Source organism: Chrysemys picta, chromosome 10 (assembly GCF_011386835.1).
Source record: "Chrysemys picta bellii isolate R12L10 chromosome 10, ASM1138683v2, whole genome shotgun sequence".
In the NCBI taxonomy this organism is placed as follows: domain Eukaryota; kingdom Metazoa; phylum Chordata; order Testudines; family Emydidae; genus Chrysemys; species Chrysemys picta.
In genome coordinates this window covers 8,260,146-8,277,422 of record NC_088800.1, presented here as the reverse complement: position 1 = coordinate 8,277,422, position 17,277 = coordinate 8,260,146, and the positions used below count along the sequence as shown (strand labels likewise).

Here is a 17,277-nt window from a genome sequence, read left to right as displayed (position 1 = left end):
GAGGAGAGGGCCACTGACTGGTGATTGCCTGTTACAGGAGGCCACAGATCAAAGGCCCAGACTGTATAAAGAAATAGCTGGACTGTCCCAGACTTGTTATGGTTCTTGATCTGAAACCTGACATGAACTGGTAACCCAGCACAAACCCAGCTGAGGGCTTTGAAAGACAGACAGCCCCCAGAGCCTTATGTTGGAGCTCAGGGTGACCTCTGGTAAGCTTTTAGCATGTGTGTAGGTTCGTTTAGTGTTTTTTGTACATTTTCTCCCTAATACACTTTGCTTTGTGAAGGCTGGTTGGTAACTGGTGTACACCGTTGTAGCCCGTGGAGAAAGGTTAACCACAGATGCTGAACCCTGGTCAGAGCTGCTGGGGAAGTCAGTGAGGTGCAGAGGGACTGCAAGCCTAAACCCGTTTGGAGGGAGAGAGATGCAGATCTTCGCCCAAGAGAGGTGATGGCTCGGAGCCTGAAACCTTAGGTGGGTGCCCTTGTGGAAGAGCAGGGGTGTATGTCAAAGGTGCAGTTAACCCTGAAACTGTGACCAATAGCATCTTGGAAGGTTTTTTTAAAACTAATGGAAAGGAGGAAAGATACTAGGCCATGTATATGAGGGTCACTACCAAGTAGTTTAGGAACTAACAGGCTGACAGACTCAGAGTTCAGAATCAGACCCTTGTTTTTTATCTTGACAGTGTCCCTTTAACACAACATTACTGGAGCTCTCATTTTCTGGATAGACACTTTGAACTCTTTTTTTGCCCCTCTCCCTCTGATCACTGCTAAACTCATTGCTCAGTACGGAGGCTGCATCTCTGATAGTCAAGTAGATCCAGCACACTCTGGTGTTTGTTCCGGTGAATAATGATCTATGAGCTGGTAATCAGCTTGCCTTAGAATTCTTTCTGAATTGCTAAAAAGGATAAACTAAAAACACTGGATGCTGCAGAAAAGGCATTCACAGTGAACTGTTTAGGTTAATGCTCACGTAGAGAGGAGAGAATGACACAGAATTAACTCCCCGGGAAAGGAGTTCTCTCTGGCTTCCGTAAAATGAATTGTTCTAGCAGGCCAGGCTGGCAGAACCTGTCAAATAGGGTGGGTTGTTTTTTTTAAGGGCATTTCCTCCTGTACAACCTAACAGAGTCCTGTCATTACAGGACTCATTCCTAAAGTGGAAGTGAACTGGGATTCTTTTCAAGAAGCTATCAGTGTGCTGAAATTTGGGGAAGATGAGTTTGCTGCATCTCTGCCAGTATTCTCTGCACGCTCCAGGTACAAGGTTACTACAAAGGAGACAGATTCAACCTTCCATACAGTGATTGTACACCGCCCTCCCCTGACTTTGTGTTTGAATTTCAAATACGATCCCGGTTCTTTGAGATACAGGGTTTTCGTTGTTCATCACGTTCTTACTTTAGGAAGTTTTCAAGGTCGTCACGGCTGCAGGAAGACCAAGAAAGGTCACTAGGGTTCCTGCCCTTCACCCATTCTCCAGACATTATGTGAGATCTTCCTGCGCAGGACAAATGATCATCGTCATGGCTCATCCCCATGCTGTTTGGTTAAAAACAAAAAACAAAAACAAAACCACATAGATAAAGCCATACTGCGGGTTTGTCATTTCCCATTGCACCTGGTAATGACACTCTAATTATCTTATGGGGAACACAGGGGAAAGTAGTACTGATCAAATCATGCACGATTAATAATTTATCCAACTAATTTACCTTCTAGGTTATAAGCGGATCACAAATTCCTTGAATTTACCTATTTTAGTTGCAAATTTTTTTAAAAATTTTTTTTGCTCCATGGATTGATGGCAAACACTTCACTATGGGGTCTGCTGGAAATATTCTAAATTCCAACAGTGATTTTTAGTGGAGAGAGAGCACTGAGAAGTTATATGGAACTGCTTCTGTTCCCTGATTAGATGAACCAATAAGTACATCTGGCTGAATTCTTACACACACGGATGCAAAAAGTGATTTCTGGGAATGGTCATGCAACCTGAAATGTGCTTCCCCGTAAAACTCAGTCATTCAAGGGTTCACAGAAAACAAACGCTCAGAAAGGATGTCGCCTGGCTGAAGCCCAGAATATCAAAGGGAGTATTTGTGGAAAACTTTGTATTACTTGCCCAGAACTAGTGAATGAGGTTAACTAAAACCATGTTGAGTAAGGTCAACAAATACCGAAGTACAATTATTACTAAACATGGAACCAAATTCTGCTCTTGTGCCAGTGCAAATCTGGAGTAACTCCACTGACATAAAAGGGGTTACTCCAAATTTACAGTATTATTAAATATCTCTATTTCAGCAGCCCCTGGACATCCCTCCCCCCCCAGAATCAGGGCCCCATTTTGCTAAGTGCTGTACAAACGCATACAAAGACACAATCCCTGCCCCAACCCAATGTAAATGTGAACGGCATTTGGCCCATGGTAGTGCATCTCAACAAATAATGCACATTTACACATATTTACACCCACAACTGAGAAATTAAAATATCGCTCACCTGAGGATCTCAAAAGGGCTTCACAAAAACTTTCCCCCCACCATGCACCTGTGAGGCCATGTATTATTAACAGTGTTTTACAAGAGGAAAAACTCAAGCAAAAGAAGAACAGGAGTACTTGTGGCATCTTAGAGACTAACAAATTTATTAGAGCATAAGCTTTCGTGGACTACAGCCCACTTCTTCAGATGCATATATGCTCTAATAAATTTGTTAGTCTCTAAGGTGCCACAAGTACTCCTGTTCTTCTTTTTGCGGATACAGACTAACACGGCTGCTACTCTGAAACCTGTCATCAAGCAAAAGAGAGGATCAGTGACTAGTTCAAGTTCACACAACAAGACAGTGGCACAACCATGTACAGACACCAGAAATCCTGATTTCCAATCCCATCCTCAAACTACTAGACCATGTTACCAACCAGTGTGGGAGAGAGAACAAGTTCCAGCCTGTTTTGATAAGATTTGATAAGTAACTTTTTAAAATCTTAATGTCCTTCCTTTGGTTTCTAAACCCATCTTAAAATGGGATGAGAATTGGTTTACGGATTTTTGTAAACGGTGCCTCTTGATTTTTGCAAACAAGTGTCATTCAGCTGGCAAAGTGGCAGTCATCAGCATTAGGTTCAGAATTGGCAACTGCAAGTTGATAACTGAAATCTCAGATGATTATCAGTTTATTCCTTAGGAGAAGTGCATCTTATTGTATAAGCTTGCTGGACACAGCAAGATGGCCATTGTTTCCGATCATGATGTTGGACTCCCAATATGCAACATTACTCTACAAATCAGAGTTGCCTATTTGTTTTTATATTCAGTTCTCATTCCCCTGCCTTTGCTTCTCTGCAGTTTTGGGATTCAAATATTCAAAACCTAAATGCAGCATACATTTCCAGTTCTGATTAACCGAAACCAGCTTCAGCAGTTTGATAATTATGGCTTAGATTAAACCACCATTTAGGCTATTTTTAGCTTAAAGTGAAAATTACACGGCTGAGTCTATTATTTTAGGTTTATCTCCAGGGATGTTATTATTTCTAACAATGTTACACTTAGCATAATTTTTAGAATCAGAAGCTCATGGTTATGCATGTTTTTTAACCTTTGTAGGTTTCGAACACAGGAAAAATGTTAATGTCAAGCACATTGTTTGACACGCACCAATCATTTAACAATCTAGTAGCAACTCTAACTTCAGAAACAGAGGGTGAAAGCCGTGCCTCACTGAACTCAAGGGAGGTTTTGCGACCGACTTCAATGGAAGTCAGGATTTCACCCAAGATGGTTTATCCATGTTACCTCTACAAACAAACAAATACAAATACATCTTAACACAAACTATGAGGGCAGAGCCAGCAGTATTCTTCTATTGCAACTTGTCCCCTACAAAACCTGCAGTCTTAGGAAATGAGAAAGGAAGATTTTAATGTGATAAAAGAAACAAGTAAATAACATAGGAAAGGTGACTTTAGCCCCACAGAGACATGGCGATCTTCCGCAATATTGACTTAGAAAAGTAAGCTGAATGTTTGCCTTCATTCTTTGCCCCATCTGGGTCACAAGTCAATACATTCCCAGTATATTTTCATAAAGCAAGAATCTTCTTCTTTCGTATGGCTGGTGTAGAGCAGCAACTACAATTTCACCTGATGTTGATAGAGCCAGATGGTTCCACCAGGAGTAGCAGAATTTATTGCAGTGATGCCTCCTTCATATTTATAAATTGGGCAGTAGGTGGGGATATGTTTGATGGTCTGTCGTAGGGAGCCGCATGCCAGGGACTCCTTGATTTTCCATTTGTACGTTAGATGTCTGCATCTATCATGATAGGTTCGGATTCGGTTCAGAGTTGACCAAGGTGACCATGGAAGGTCAAACCCAGGAACCTTCCATGTCGGATCCGTCACAAAGCACTTATTTTTTTAAGTCTTGTTTAGCCCAATCTGCTTTCCAAGCCACCTCCTAATCATAGCCTGACTGCATGAGGCTAAGCGAAAGTTCCCAGAAAGGTTGAGAACCACTGGTATAAAACACACTGATACATGTACTGCTTATCTGAGATTAGAATCTGGCCCTTTTGGAGTTCCATTCACCTGGGTAAAGTCTGCTAAATCACTGAATTGCCACAAAGGCAAAAGGTCCATCATTGCTAGCTTATTGGAAAGGAATAGGAATAAATAGGACAATTTAGAGTGGCGTATACCATGCAACATGGCTGCAAAGAGAGAGGAATGCCTGTTTTGGCAGCGTATTAGAGAGATAAGGGTCCCTCTCTAAACGGTTCTCATGCAACTGTACCCAGGATATTGTGCCAAATCAAATCCAGGGCTCCACAGTGCCCAACCCTGTAGGGGACTGTGTGTGTGTGTGAAAGACCTTCCCTACACTTGAGCCGTTGAGTCTGGGTCAAGTGAGTCTCGGCCAAGCCTATGTGAGTGCAGGAACTGGTTCCTACTGGTGCCTCTGTAGAGGCCAGCAACCTGGAAGGGGGTGGGGATAACCTCTGCCCACCACTGCACTGTCCAGAGTGGCTGGGTGCCCTGAGAAGGGAGACAGTATGACTATCATAGGTGGCACAACTGGAAGCTCCCAGGGAGGGATTCTGATGAAGAATCCCTCCTGGGGCCTCCCTCTGCACTGGCCTCGTCCTCAAACTCTCCAGCGTGGACCATCATTTACAAGTGAAAATCTGGCCCTGAAATAGCAAAACATATGGTAGCACAAGCAATCCTTTAAACTGATATCCTGGGAGCCAATAGGCTGTTTCAATCAAGGCAGACACGTTTGTTTACTAAAGCCTGTTTTCCCGACAACACTTTGCCTAAGCCAGGATGAGGTCAGCTTTTCGCTACAATGTATGAAGAACCAGGTTTCACCTGAAGCCATTTAGCCAAGATATATTTTAGCTCTCTCATTAATTTGTATTTATTTATTCTTAGCATATGTTGAAAATGGGATCGTTTCTTTGGCAGAAAACACGAGTAGCAGTCACTAATTAGGACATTCCCGTCTTTGATTTTATTATTAATGTATTTTAAAAAAACTGATTGCTTTTGGGAAGTTTCTCTGAGGGAATTGTAGAGGCTAAAATTCATTCATTTCAGCTTCGGTTCTGCAGTGTATATGTAAAATCCCCATACAGAACAATTCAAAACCAAGATCGCGTTAAAGTTGGGGGTTTTTTGCATATATTTTCTGGAATTTATGTATTTATTTGAAATTGACATATTTATGGAGAAATCATGGATTTTAAACAGCAGCTGTTTAGCAAGTTCTAGGCACAAAGGGCTAGATCCTCAGCTGGTGTAAATCGATGGAGCTCCATTGAAGTCAGTCGCGCTAGGGTGATTTCCTCATGGCTCCAAAGCAATTGCTTCTAGCCTTTCAGCGCTGGTTTGCTAGGAGAATACAAGTCCACGACACCTTTGGAGACTGTTTTAATTGGCACTGGGAAACTTTTCCCAGCAGTTACTCTACCTTACAATGACTCACTTGAGGAACAGATTAAACGACCTAAAGTACTAAGGCATACCCCACATGCTCACACACTAGTTCAAGCGTTCCCAAGTACATCAAAGGGAAGAGCTATTCCTAAACACGTAGTAAATATAATGCCATGCTGGTTCTTTTCACTAATGACTAGCTCTACTTTCTTTTTAACAGAAATAAATTGGGGGGGGGAGAAGAGGGGGAAGCTCTGTATGTTCATAACTAATCAGCAGTGCAAGTGCTGACTCGGTATTTTGCATTTCCTTTGTAAGCAACTAATCTTACCTGCTATTCAGACTTCACAGGGAATTAGAAGGAGTTAATTGGGCCACGGAAATATTTTGCAGAGGGGGTTCTACTTTTAAATGAACAGAAACCCCTTTAAAACAGAGATAATAAATGTCACTTTTCATACTGAAACCACTATTAAAATGGCACCGTATTACTCAACTGCTCTGCCCCTTGTGTGTACTCAGAGTCACATCTAGCTAATTTATCACCAAAAGTAAACATTTGCTACATATTATTCTTGTTAGCATTGCAGAACCAGCACAGCTTTGTGAGAGTGAGCTAGATTCAATTCTGGCTCATGCATCAGCAAACAATTGCTTAACCAAATTCTAAATACAGAGCGAAATTCGGTCTTCAGTTACACATGTCCTAGCTCTTGGGTTTGCTCAGAGTGCAGCACAATGGGGGGCTGATTCAGGGCCGGCTCCACGGTTTTTGCTGCCCCAAGCTGCGATCATGTTCTGCAGCCGCAATTCGGCGGGAGGTCCTTCGCTCGGAGCGGGAGTGAGGGACCATCCGCCGAATTGCCGCCGAATAGCTGGACGTGCCGCCCCTCTCCAGAGTGGCCGCCCCAAGCACCTGCTTGGCAAGCTGGTGCCTGGAGCCGGCCCTGCTGATTCTGAACGGGGCCTCTAGGTTCTCTATGACACCAATAAGGAGACAATAGGGTTGCACAGGTAGCAGAGTTTGGCCTACAGAATAATTATTGCTGGCGAGGATGCATGAGCCCAGAAAGAAGCATCTTGACCTTTAGATCCCAGGACGGGCAATTATCAAAAATGATAACTGAGCAAATTTCATCGGGAATCACAAAACTTCAACTTGTCTATTTTACAGTCATTTGCTCTGCAGAACCACGTGTTAAAAGTAACGGAACTAGGAATTAAAGACACATGTAATTTTCCATCCTATTGCAAAACCAACACCTCTCAAAAGTCTACACCGTATTGTGTGTTACATACTACAGTCGATAGTGAAGTGTTGTGCAAGTGGTCAGAGCAGAGGAGTGCGAGGCAGGACTCCAAAGTTCTATGCCTGGCCTCTTCCACCGACCCATCATGTAACCACATTTCTCTAAGTGTGATTAATGTGAGTTTGTTTTCCCCGTAGCAATACTAAACGAATGCACTTGTTTTATTCGAGTCACTCGTCGACATTCCGCTCTAGACAGTTAATAGAGCTCAACTGCACATCTTGTTTGTCCCTGGTGCATTTTCCAAAGATTCCTGTTATTCTTTAAAAACCTGAGCCAAAATCCATCAAAGCCAGTGGAAAGGCTCCCACTGACTTCAACAGGGTTTGGATCAGACCCTAAAGTTCTTAAGAGCGTGCACACAAGCGCTCACCAGAACCACTCTGGCTCTCAATAGGTTTCCTATTAAAAGCATGGAATCTGAGACTTAAAATAATGCTGGGGGGTCAGTGGGAGGAACTAACATAAGTGATGGTTTACATGTTTTTGAACAGCTGTAACTTTGCAGTTGATAATAGGCTATTTGAGAACTCCCTATGATTATTTCCACTCATTCCTCTCTGACATGGCAAGGGTGGAGAAATGAAAAAACGATAGAAATGTACTGTCAGCAAGTTCAAGTTTTTGATGGGGGGTGGGGGCTAAGTGGGAAGCTGTGACCAAGGGAAGGCTGGAAAAATTAGTTGGGGCAAACACCAGGAACTTCCACACACTGTCAGCTTGAAACAAGGGCTTCAACTAGGTGCTAGTCAGAGCTTCTTCATGTCGTCTCCATGCAAAACCGAATCCTTCCATTTGTAGGCAAGTAAATTAGGGTCAGCTAGATCTTGGTTAGGTTTAGAAAATAAACAACACTCGAGACTAGCCAGCCGTCTTCCTATTCATTTAATAAATCTCTGCCTTATACTCACTTAACTTCTTGCATTAAGGACATTCGCCTCAGATTTCTCTTTGTCTAAAAAGGACAATGAAACGGGGCCCCAAGAGGTCACCAAACTACTAACAATGGAATCAGATTGTGATATTCCTCCCCTTTTGTCCCCACTGCTGGAAGCAGCTGCCAAGACCAGCGTGGCAGCTCCTCTGAGCTCCAGAAACCAGCTGGATCTGGGAAGTGAGGCAGACCAACCACCCAAGGGCTGAGGGCTCGCCGCCAGGGAAGGTCAGGTAAGAAGAGAGGGTGGGGTAGGGGGTTCTGGGAGAGTTCGGCTCATGGAGTGGGCGAGGCAGGGACTCCAGGAGCGTCAGGCTGGTGTGGGGGAGCACCCAATGACCCGTTGCCCCCGGTTGCAAAGCTGGCTCTGCCACGGATTCTCGACTGATCATCGGAAAGTGTATTTTGTCTCCCTACATTTTATAACACAAGGGTTTTATCTTTAAGATCGCAGTAGAGTGCCAAGAGCTGTGTGCAGTACTGCAAGTTGCACAAAACTGAGGATCTCCAAGCCCTTCCTCCAGAAAACCCCAAGACCCAGGTGGCAATAACCTCACAATGAGTACCTGATGTTAACCGCAGTCGTCATGTTATCCCATGAGATTTCTGGGGAGATCCTGAGTTGGACTATATTGCTGCAAATCAATGATGCCTTGGGGACCTGAGGTTTATCACCACCACAGAACACACAGGGGAGACTGTAGTGTATCTCCATGTCTATTTCAGCGTGTGAGTGGGGTAAGAGGGGAGCAGTGCCAGATGGAAAGCATCGGGAATGAAACCCTCTACTTATCCATAGGAAGCGTACAACATGAGCAATTGCAGAGCAAAGCTTCCCCCACACTGCTTCTCAACGTGGAGTGGTCATCACTAGGGTAAGAAAGGAGATCCGTCTCCATGGCCCAACCAATCCTTGGTCTCTCTCTTGCCCATAAAGGTGCCAGTTGTGGTGATGGGTTTTGTGATGTGCATGCCTGTTCACTGGGATCTGAGCCAGGATCATCACACTCAATGTAATCACCAAACAGGAGAGATGGCAACACTTCTCAGCCTGTACTGACTTGAGCTGGATTTGAACCAGCAATATAGAACCGGGAGACTCTACATCCCATTATCAAGCTCTGAGCTGTCCGGTCCCAAGTCTATTCAATTTTAGGAATTTGTATTAGTGTTTGAAACTGAAGCTATAGCACAGGAAAAATGATGACTTCTGAACCAGGTTCAATATGTTTAACATTTCACTATAAAATTCTGAAATCTGGCAAGTTACAAGACTCCCAACTGGGTTAGAATAAAGACATGGCAGAGGCAGATGCTGGCTAGGGGCAGCTTGTTAGGCCTGGAAGAATAATGGGAGCTGGGGAAGGCAGTGCAAGATGGGGACACGTTAGTGGGTCAGGAAAAGGATGCACCCACAAAGTAACCGATGAGAAGCAGAAACAGCTGGAGTGGCAAGAAGAGAGTCCAAGTGAGAGTCAGGTGGAAGGGGAAAAAATCTAGGGACAGCACACGGAGTTAGTGGAGCGGGGATGGAGTTAATGGAAGAACACGAGCAACCTGCTTGCAAGAAAAGCAACTGTTCAGACCATTGAATTAATTAAAAGGTTTTCACCTCTTGTTTCTTACACCTAAATACAGGCACTTAACTCATCAATGGAACCTGTCAGGAGGTGCCTTGGGGAAGCTGGAGGGAACTGACGCCTATTTAAACCTTATTAATTAGCAGCAAAGAGCGATTTTGTATGTATGGGATCTGGGACCAAGGTCTTCAAGAGAGGTGGTCGAGCTTTTGTTGTTGTTGTTGTTTTTTTTTTTTTTTTTAAATCAGAGAGACACCATCTTAAGGGAGCCATGACTACTGATGCTTGTTTTCCTAACCAAGTTTACGTCACTCTGCAATAATGAAGTAACCAGACATTTTATATGGTTATCTACTCATCAAACAGCCAAGAAGTCAGCAACAGAGAGTGAGAACACACATGCCTATGGTGAATTGCAGCATGGAAAGCCATGGTTTATTCAGCTGCATGACAGATCCTGCCCTTTATTATAGGTTTTTCATTTCAAAAGAATGAGGTCTTTTGACATGGAAGCTGGAAGGCAGCATGTACAACTTGTGATGCAAAAGCCTGATATAGCCATCACTGGGGCCAGGCTTGGTAGGCACTCTACAGAGTTACCAAAAATACCCCCTGCTCTTCCAGTCCTGGGTCTCTCTGCTAGAGCCTGATCCAAATCCTACTAAAGTCAATGACAATCTTTCCATTGACTTCAATGGGCTTTGGATCAGGGGTCCTAAAGAACAGGATGAAACATCTTGTCATCTTCTCCCCAGCAACGCTATCTTGTGTCTTAACTGCTGTCCATTTCTTCAGTGGACATTGGCTCATGTGATCCCCACTACAGCATCAGTCTCAGATGATAAATCCTTGTCTTTTTGGCAAGGCAGCCAATCCACAGCAGGGTGGGCAGTGCCTCCGGTACCCGCAAACCTCGGGGCATGGTTGAGGAAGCTCCTACAGGCACTTACAATATGTAATTTCAGTGGAATGCTTATGAATCTAGATGCAGCAGAAGCAAGTTGCAAGCTCTCTGAAGAATGGACATGCACTGAGTTTGGGATCTTTTCCCACGAGGAGGCTCTCCTAAGAACTAGCCCAGGGCAGCAGGTAAGCAGCAGTGTGAAAGCGAAAGAGTCGGCTGCCAGGAACATAGTAACGGGTAGCCCAGCAGAAGAGTGCTATGGACAGCTAAAGTCCACCTGACCTTTGTGAACAGTTATGTTTGCAAGTAGAAACTCTTCACTGAAGGGAAACTCTCCTCCTTTCTGACAATCTAAGCCAGTGGCTCCCAAACTTTTTTCCTCCAAGGACCCCTTCGGCATCTAAATTTCCTGGAACTCTTTCATTTCCAGTACCACCAGACCACCACCATCAGGGTGACCTCTCATGCTACTATGCTGCTTCCAACTACCCTTACCCAATTCATCTAGGGAGAACATGCCTCTTCTCAGCCCCTTCCAACGCCGTTTAGGGCAGAGGTGGAATAATGGATTTCCTCCTGGAAAGGTGAAGAGCTTGACAACCACACAGTGGCTACACACCTGCCTATGGGGACAATGGATGCTTTCAAAATACCAGAGATGGAGCGATGCACGCCCTCTCCTGGAGTTGAGGAGAGGACTTGCCAACTGGGGCCTTTTTTCCCCCTTCACTGACCACAAAGCAAGGATAGGCTGGAATCTGGACCTACACTGTTTATAAAAAAACAATTTCAAACTTTCACACCAACAAGGATTAATCAGCTTTCCACTCCAGCCCACTGTCTATTGCTGGCAATGCCGCGTGTACCTCATGCAGCATATAGATTCGTGGCCCAAGCACGTCTGCCTCCTGCTCTGTGGGACTCTTCTCTGCATAGTATCCATACTAGCCATTCTCTCAGATACTATACATTCCCATTGCCTTTGCCGTGAGGTTTATTACCTGCCTGCAGGGAAGAAGCAGCAGATCTTTGTTATGCAATTTTCATACCCAGCTGGCTGTACCGATAACATTAATATGAATGGATTGTTTCAGTGGCTGGATTTTGTAGATTTTATAAAGAGAAAAATAAATAATATACTAATTGTGATGTTTGCAAGAGCAGCTCCTAGCTCAGCAAACCCCAGCAAGCCCAGGACAGCTGTCTCTTTAGCAGATTTCAGAGTAGCAGCCGTGTTAGTCTGTATCCGCAAAAAGAACAGGAGTACTTGTGGCACCTTAGAGACTAAGGTCTTCACTACGCAAGAGGATAAATGGACACAAGTCAGATATCAGGAATGGCAATATACAAAAACCTGTAGGAGAACACTTCAACCTCCCTGGCCACACAATAGCAGATGTAAAGGTAGCCATCTTACAGCAAAAAAACTTCAGGACCAGACTCCAAAGAGAAACTGCTGAGCTCCAGTTCATTTGCAAATTTGACACCATCAGATCAGGATTAAACAAAGACTGTGAATGGCTATCCCACTACAGAAGCAGTTTCTCCTCCCTTGGTGTTCACACCTCAACTGCTAGCAGAGCACCTCACCCTCCCTGATTGAACTAACCTCGTTATCTCCACACTGATATATACCTGCCTCTGGAGATTTCCATTACTTGCATCTGAAGAAGTGAGGTTCTTACCCACGAAAGCTTATGCTCCCAATACTTCTGTTAGTCTCAAAGGTGCCACAGGACCCTCTGTTGCTTTTTACAGATTCAGACTAACACGGCTACCCCTCTGATACTAGAGACTAAGGTGCCACAAGTACTCCTGTTCTTTAGCAGATGTTGTCTATAGTTCATAAGGCTCTGGTCATGATCATGGCTCAGTTGTGGATGTACCGGGAGGTGCACAGCCAAACACAGGACTAGCGAGAGACTCTATACACTACCTTAGTGACTAAGATAACATCTTCTGGGAAGCTGTTACCCAATGCAAAGCTCTCCTCCCCCCATCACCAACAAGAAACAGTTATCGCCCCCTGACATAGCTTTCTCTTTCACCCAAGTCAAGCTGGGGCAGCAGTGACCGATTGCAACCTGTGGTGTCACTAAACTCCTGCCAATTTCCGACCCCTTCACAGGAGAGATTTCAATGATGGACAGTGCACAGTGAGTGGGAACGGACCAGAGCACTAGTGGGTTGGTAGGAGGAGACGTAGGTTGCGACTTTCTCTGACGGGCAGGACTGTTGTGAACCAATCACAGTCCTGTCTGCAGAAAGCACCCAGATAGCATTGCAGGAGTTAGAGGGACTAGAGCAAAGATTACAGCATGTCTGCTACGCGTTCGATATCCTGGAATGGCCCAACGTGGGTGAGAATGAGGCCGATTCAGATTTGGAAAACCTGAAACTGCAATGTTTGCTCCACCAGAAAGTGCAAAGCCAAGGATTCAGTAAGCATCAGCTGGATGGCCCAGATGCTATCAGCCTTGGGGGAAGCTCTATGGGTATAGATATACCAGGGAACTTGTTTTAAAAAGCCCCATAACGAGTCCCATGGATGCCTCTAATCAGCCAAATCACTTCTGAGGGTAAAGTCCAGACAAGGCCATGCAACACCAAACCTGTTAACAAGGGAAGTGCTCACAGAGGGGAGAGCGGTGCCAATATATTTTCCAACTACGCACAACAGAGAAACAAATGTTATGCTCCCGACACCGAGAGAGAGAAGCAGGAGTCAGGAATGCTGGATGCATTCTATCCTGGGACAATTCTGCACGTGTGGAGATGGACATGGGGAGACAATGAGAATCCGAGGAGAAAGAGGAGTGAATAATTGTGGGTAACGAGTGGAACAGCCCCTGCAGATGAAGAGTCAGAGAAGTGCTTGAGAGGCACTGGACACATGCTCTATGTCCCCTTTTATGTTAAATTGTCCTCAGCTTGGTATAAACCAGGGGTTCTTAACCTTTTTCTTTCTGAGCTCCCCCTCCCCCCAACATGTTGTAAAAACTTCACAGCCCACCGGTGCCATAATAACTGGTTTTCTGCATCTAAAAGCCAGGGCCGGTGCTAAGGGGAAGCAAGGGGGCAATTGCTCAGGGCCCCATGCCACAGGGGGCACCGTGAAGCTAAAGTTGCTCAGGCTTCTGCTTCAGCCCCAGGTGGCAGGGGACAGGGCCCCACGCTTTACCTCCACGCAAACTTCGGCTTTCTGCCCTGGGCCTACCAAGTCTAACACTGGCCCTGCTTGGCGGCCTCCCTGAAACCTGCTCGTGGCCCCCCAGGGGGCCCCAGACCCCTGGTTGAGAACCACTGGTATTTACCATGTATGCCTGTATAGCTGAGGAAGCACGTGGAGGCTTCTTCAGATGCCAGCAAAGATACTACATGGCAAGCCACTTTTAGGCCATTTCTTTTACTCTTCCCGGCATTCCTAGGGCTGGCTGTCCATCACGAAGGGCTGCTGACTCAGCACAAGGAAAGAGGATGTCCACACTGGATGCATTTCTTACACTGACCCACCAAGATGAAAGCGGATTGCGCTGGCCCAAACCAAACGTAAACAAGCTCTCTCGCCGCACCCCCCCCCTTTTTTGCTTACAAGCGTGCAGAATATGTATTTTTTCAACCCGAAAGCGCTTGTCTGCCAGGTGTGCGCTGCCACATTCTGCTAGGTCTAGTTATAATCCACCAAACATACTGCAGGCCCAGTCTCCAGGAGCAAAACTGCTTCAGCTGGAGATATCTGCAAGGACAGTATGAAAGTTTCAATTACATCCACATCACAGCCACTTTCTGTATGGATCAGTCTCACTCCCTCTCCTTAAGGGCACTTCGTTCCTAGCAACTGCTCCTTCTGCCTCCCAGCTCCTTATTTTCTTGGGACTGTTCGTACTGGAGCAGCTGGGGAAAATAATTTATAATCCTGGAGTCATTTGGCTTTGGCTGCTCAGAAACTATTTTAAAAGCTCAGCGCAGAGAGTCATCACCCAGTCTCCTTTGCTTGTTCTGCATGGAGAGACTTGATATCAAACAGAAACACTGCAGACTATGGCTTGGTATCAAAGCAGTTTGGAAATGGTGTGTTCAGACCAATCCACAAATGGAATTCTTCGGGTGTGGGGTGTCTTTTTGCCTATAAACCTCAGAGCTAATGAATCCAAATTTGCTTTTAATATTGTCTAGAAATTCTATATGAAAAAAGTAATAAGCATCTTGAAAAGAGATACCTCTGCTTCAAAAAAAACCTTTGGCTTGAACATCTTACTATGAAGACAAATTACAGTGAAACAAAAAAGGTCTGTTATCTTCAGAACCAGATACCTCTTAGAGAGCCTTCAGCTGAGGAGTGAGGTTTGCATGTCATTTAGCTGATGACAGCTTTCTGGATACGGTACAGGTGTATTTTTCAATAAATAGTGAATGTGTTTCTGATCACGATGTTGCAAAACGAAGTAAGGCTGTTTCAGGAAACGGAGTAAGGATTTCAGGTAGGGCTGTCGATTAATCGCAGTTAACTCAAGCGATTAACTCAAAAATTAATCGCAGTTTTAATCGCACTGTTAAAAAACAGAATACCAATTGAAATTTATTAAATATTTTTGGATGTTTTCCTACATTTTCAAATGTATTGATTTCAATTACAACACAGAATACAAAGTGTACAGTGCTCACTTTATATTTATATATATATATTTATTTATATTATTACAACTATTTGCACTGTAAAAATGAGAAACAAAAGAAATAGTATTTTTAAATTTATCTCATATAAATATTGTAGTGCAACCTCTTTATCGTGGAAGTGCAACTTACAAATGTAGACTTTTTGTTTATGTAACTGCACTCAAAAACAAAACAATGTAAAACATTAGAGCCTACAAGTCCACTCAGTCCTATTTCTTGTTCAGCCAATCACGAAGACAAACAATTTTGTTTACATTTACTGGAGATAATGCTGCCAGCTTCTTATTTACAATGTCACCTGAACGTGAGAACAGGTATTCGCATGGCACTTTCGTAGCGGGCATTGCAAGGGGGCAAGGAGCCGGGGGGTTGTATGGGTTGGGGTTTCTGAGGGGGGCAGTCAGGGTGCAGGAAGTGGGGAGGCGCGGGGAGTCAGGCTGTTTGGGGAGTCACAGCCTTCCCTACTCGGCCCTCTATACAGTTTCAGAACCCCGATGTGGCCCTCAGGCCAAAAAGTTTGCCCGCCCCTGCTTTAAAGTATTTGTTGTATTTTGTATAGAAAAACTCATTTTCCAACAGTACACTTTTAAAGACACATGCCTAAATTAGACTGGAAAGCTTTCTGCAGGGAACAATCTAACCCAGGGGTCTTTTCCAACTCTAACTTCTATAATTCATATGGACATCAAGAACAATAGCTTACAAAACTTGCACTTTCATCAACTAATCCTGGAGTGAGTTTGGCAAATCACAGCACACAGGAAGTAAGTCGTGGCTGACAGGTAGTTGCTGTGGAGATGACGGAGCTGTTTACTGGAGACAATCTCACCTTTATAAGCATGCATCTAGCAGAGAGGCTGCTGCTGAAAAACATGCCAGTCTAGGGGTCTGTAGAAGCTGGAGTTGAAATCAGTGGCAGCTGGCTTGGAAAAATATACTATGACAGGTTGGGCATTTGACATTTTTAAAGAGGGAAAGTGCTTATGAATGTGGGTGAAATCAGGGCCTAGGGTGAGTTTCTGGAGCCGGGAGGGGAGGCCCAAATATGCCTGACTACATCGATTTCTGTATTTGTTAACCTGGAAGGAGGGGAGGCTTCTTCAGGTAAGAAAGGGACAGTGAGGACAGATGATGATGGTCAGCAATTTCTTCGTTTTAACTAATGATGGACCAAAACCAAAGCCTTGGATTCATTTTTTTTTTCTTGGAAGCAGAGACTCAAACTCTATTGACAAACCCACTCCTATGGTTTTGTTCCTGAATCAAATCCAATTTCCCAGTTCCAGCTCAGATGTAGGGTCAGATTCTGAAGGAGGGCAAGGTACAATGCGGACAAAGAAAATGTTTTTAACTGGAAGTTTACGATCTAGTAAATCCCTCTTTGCTGAATTCTATCTGCAAGTGTTTGGCCAAAGAGTGGAAGGATAAATGCAGCACGGCCCTGCTTCTTACCCTGCCAAAAATGCAGCCTCTTATCACAGGACAGTAAGTGGAACCACGCTTGTAGAAGTTAACTTCTTTACACTAGACCAGGGGTCGGCAACGTTCGGCACGCAGCTCGCCAGGGTAAGCACCCTGGCTGGCCGGGCCAGTTTTATTTACCTGTTGACGCGGCAGGTTCGGCCGATCGCGGCCCCCACTGGCCGCGGTTTGCCGTCCCGGGCCAATCGGGGTGGCGAGAAGCCGCGGCCAGCACATCGCTCACCCGCGCCACTTCTCGCCGCCCCCATTGGCCCAGGACGGCAAACCGCGGCCCGAACCTGCCGCGTCAGCAGGTAAATAAAACTGGCCCGGCCCGCCAGGGTGCTTACCCTGGCGAGCCGCGTGCCGAACGTTGCCGACCCCTGCACTAGACCGTCGGCCACCCTGTTACTGGATAGAGCTTCCTTCAAGCAGCATGGGACTTTGGATTAA

The 17,277-nt window shown here is 44.9% G+C and overlaps 1 protein-coding gene across 3 annotated transcripts in view; it reads right to left on the bottom strand.

The window, feature by feature from the left end:
- ADAMTS17 (ADAM metallopeptidase with thrombospondin type 1 motif 17) overlaps positions 1 to 17,277 on the bottom strand; it is a 269,254-nt gene that overhangs the window by 148,829 nt on the left and 103,148 nt on the right. For all 3 annotated transcript variants that reach the window (XM_042856603.2, XM_024102933.3, XM_024102934.3), the window contains exon 9: positions 1,413 to 1,553. In XM_042856603.2, coding sequence (XP_042712537.2) covers positions 1,413 to 1,553 — 141 coding nt within the window. The remainder of the gene's footprint in view (positions 1 to 1,412; positions 1,554 to 17,277) is intronic.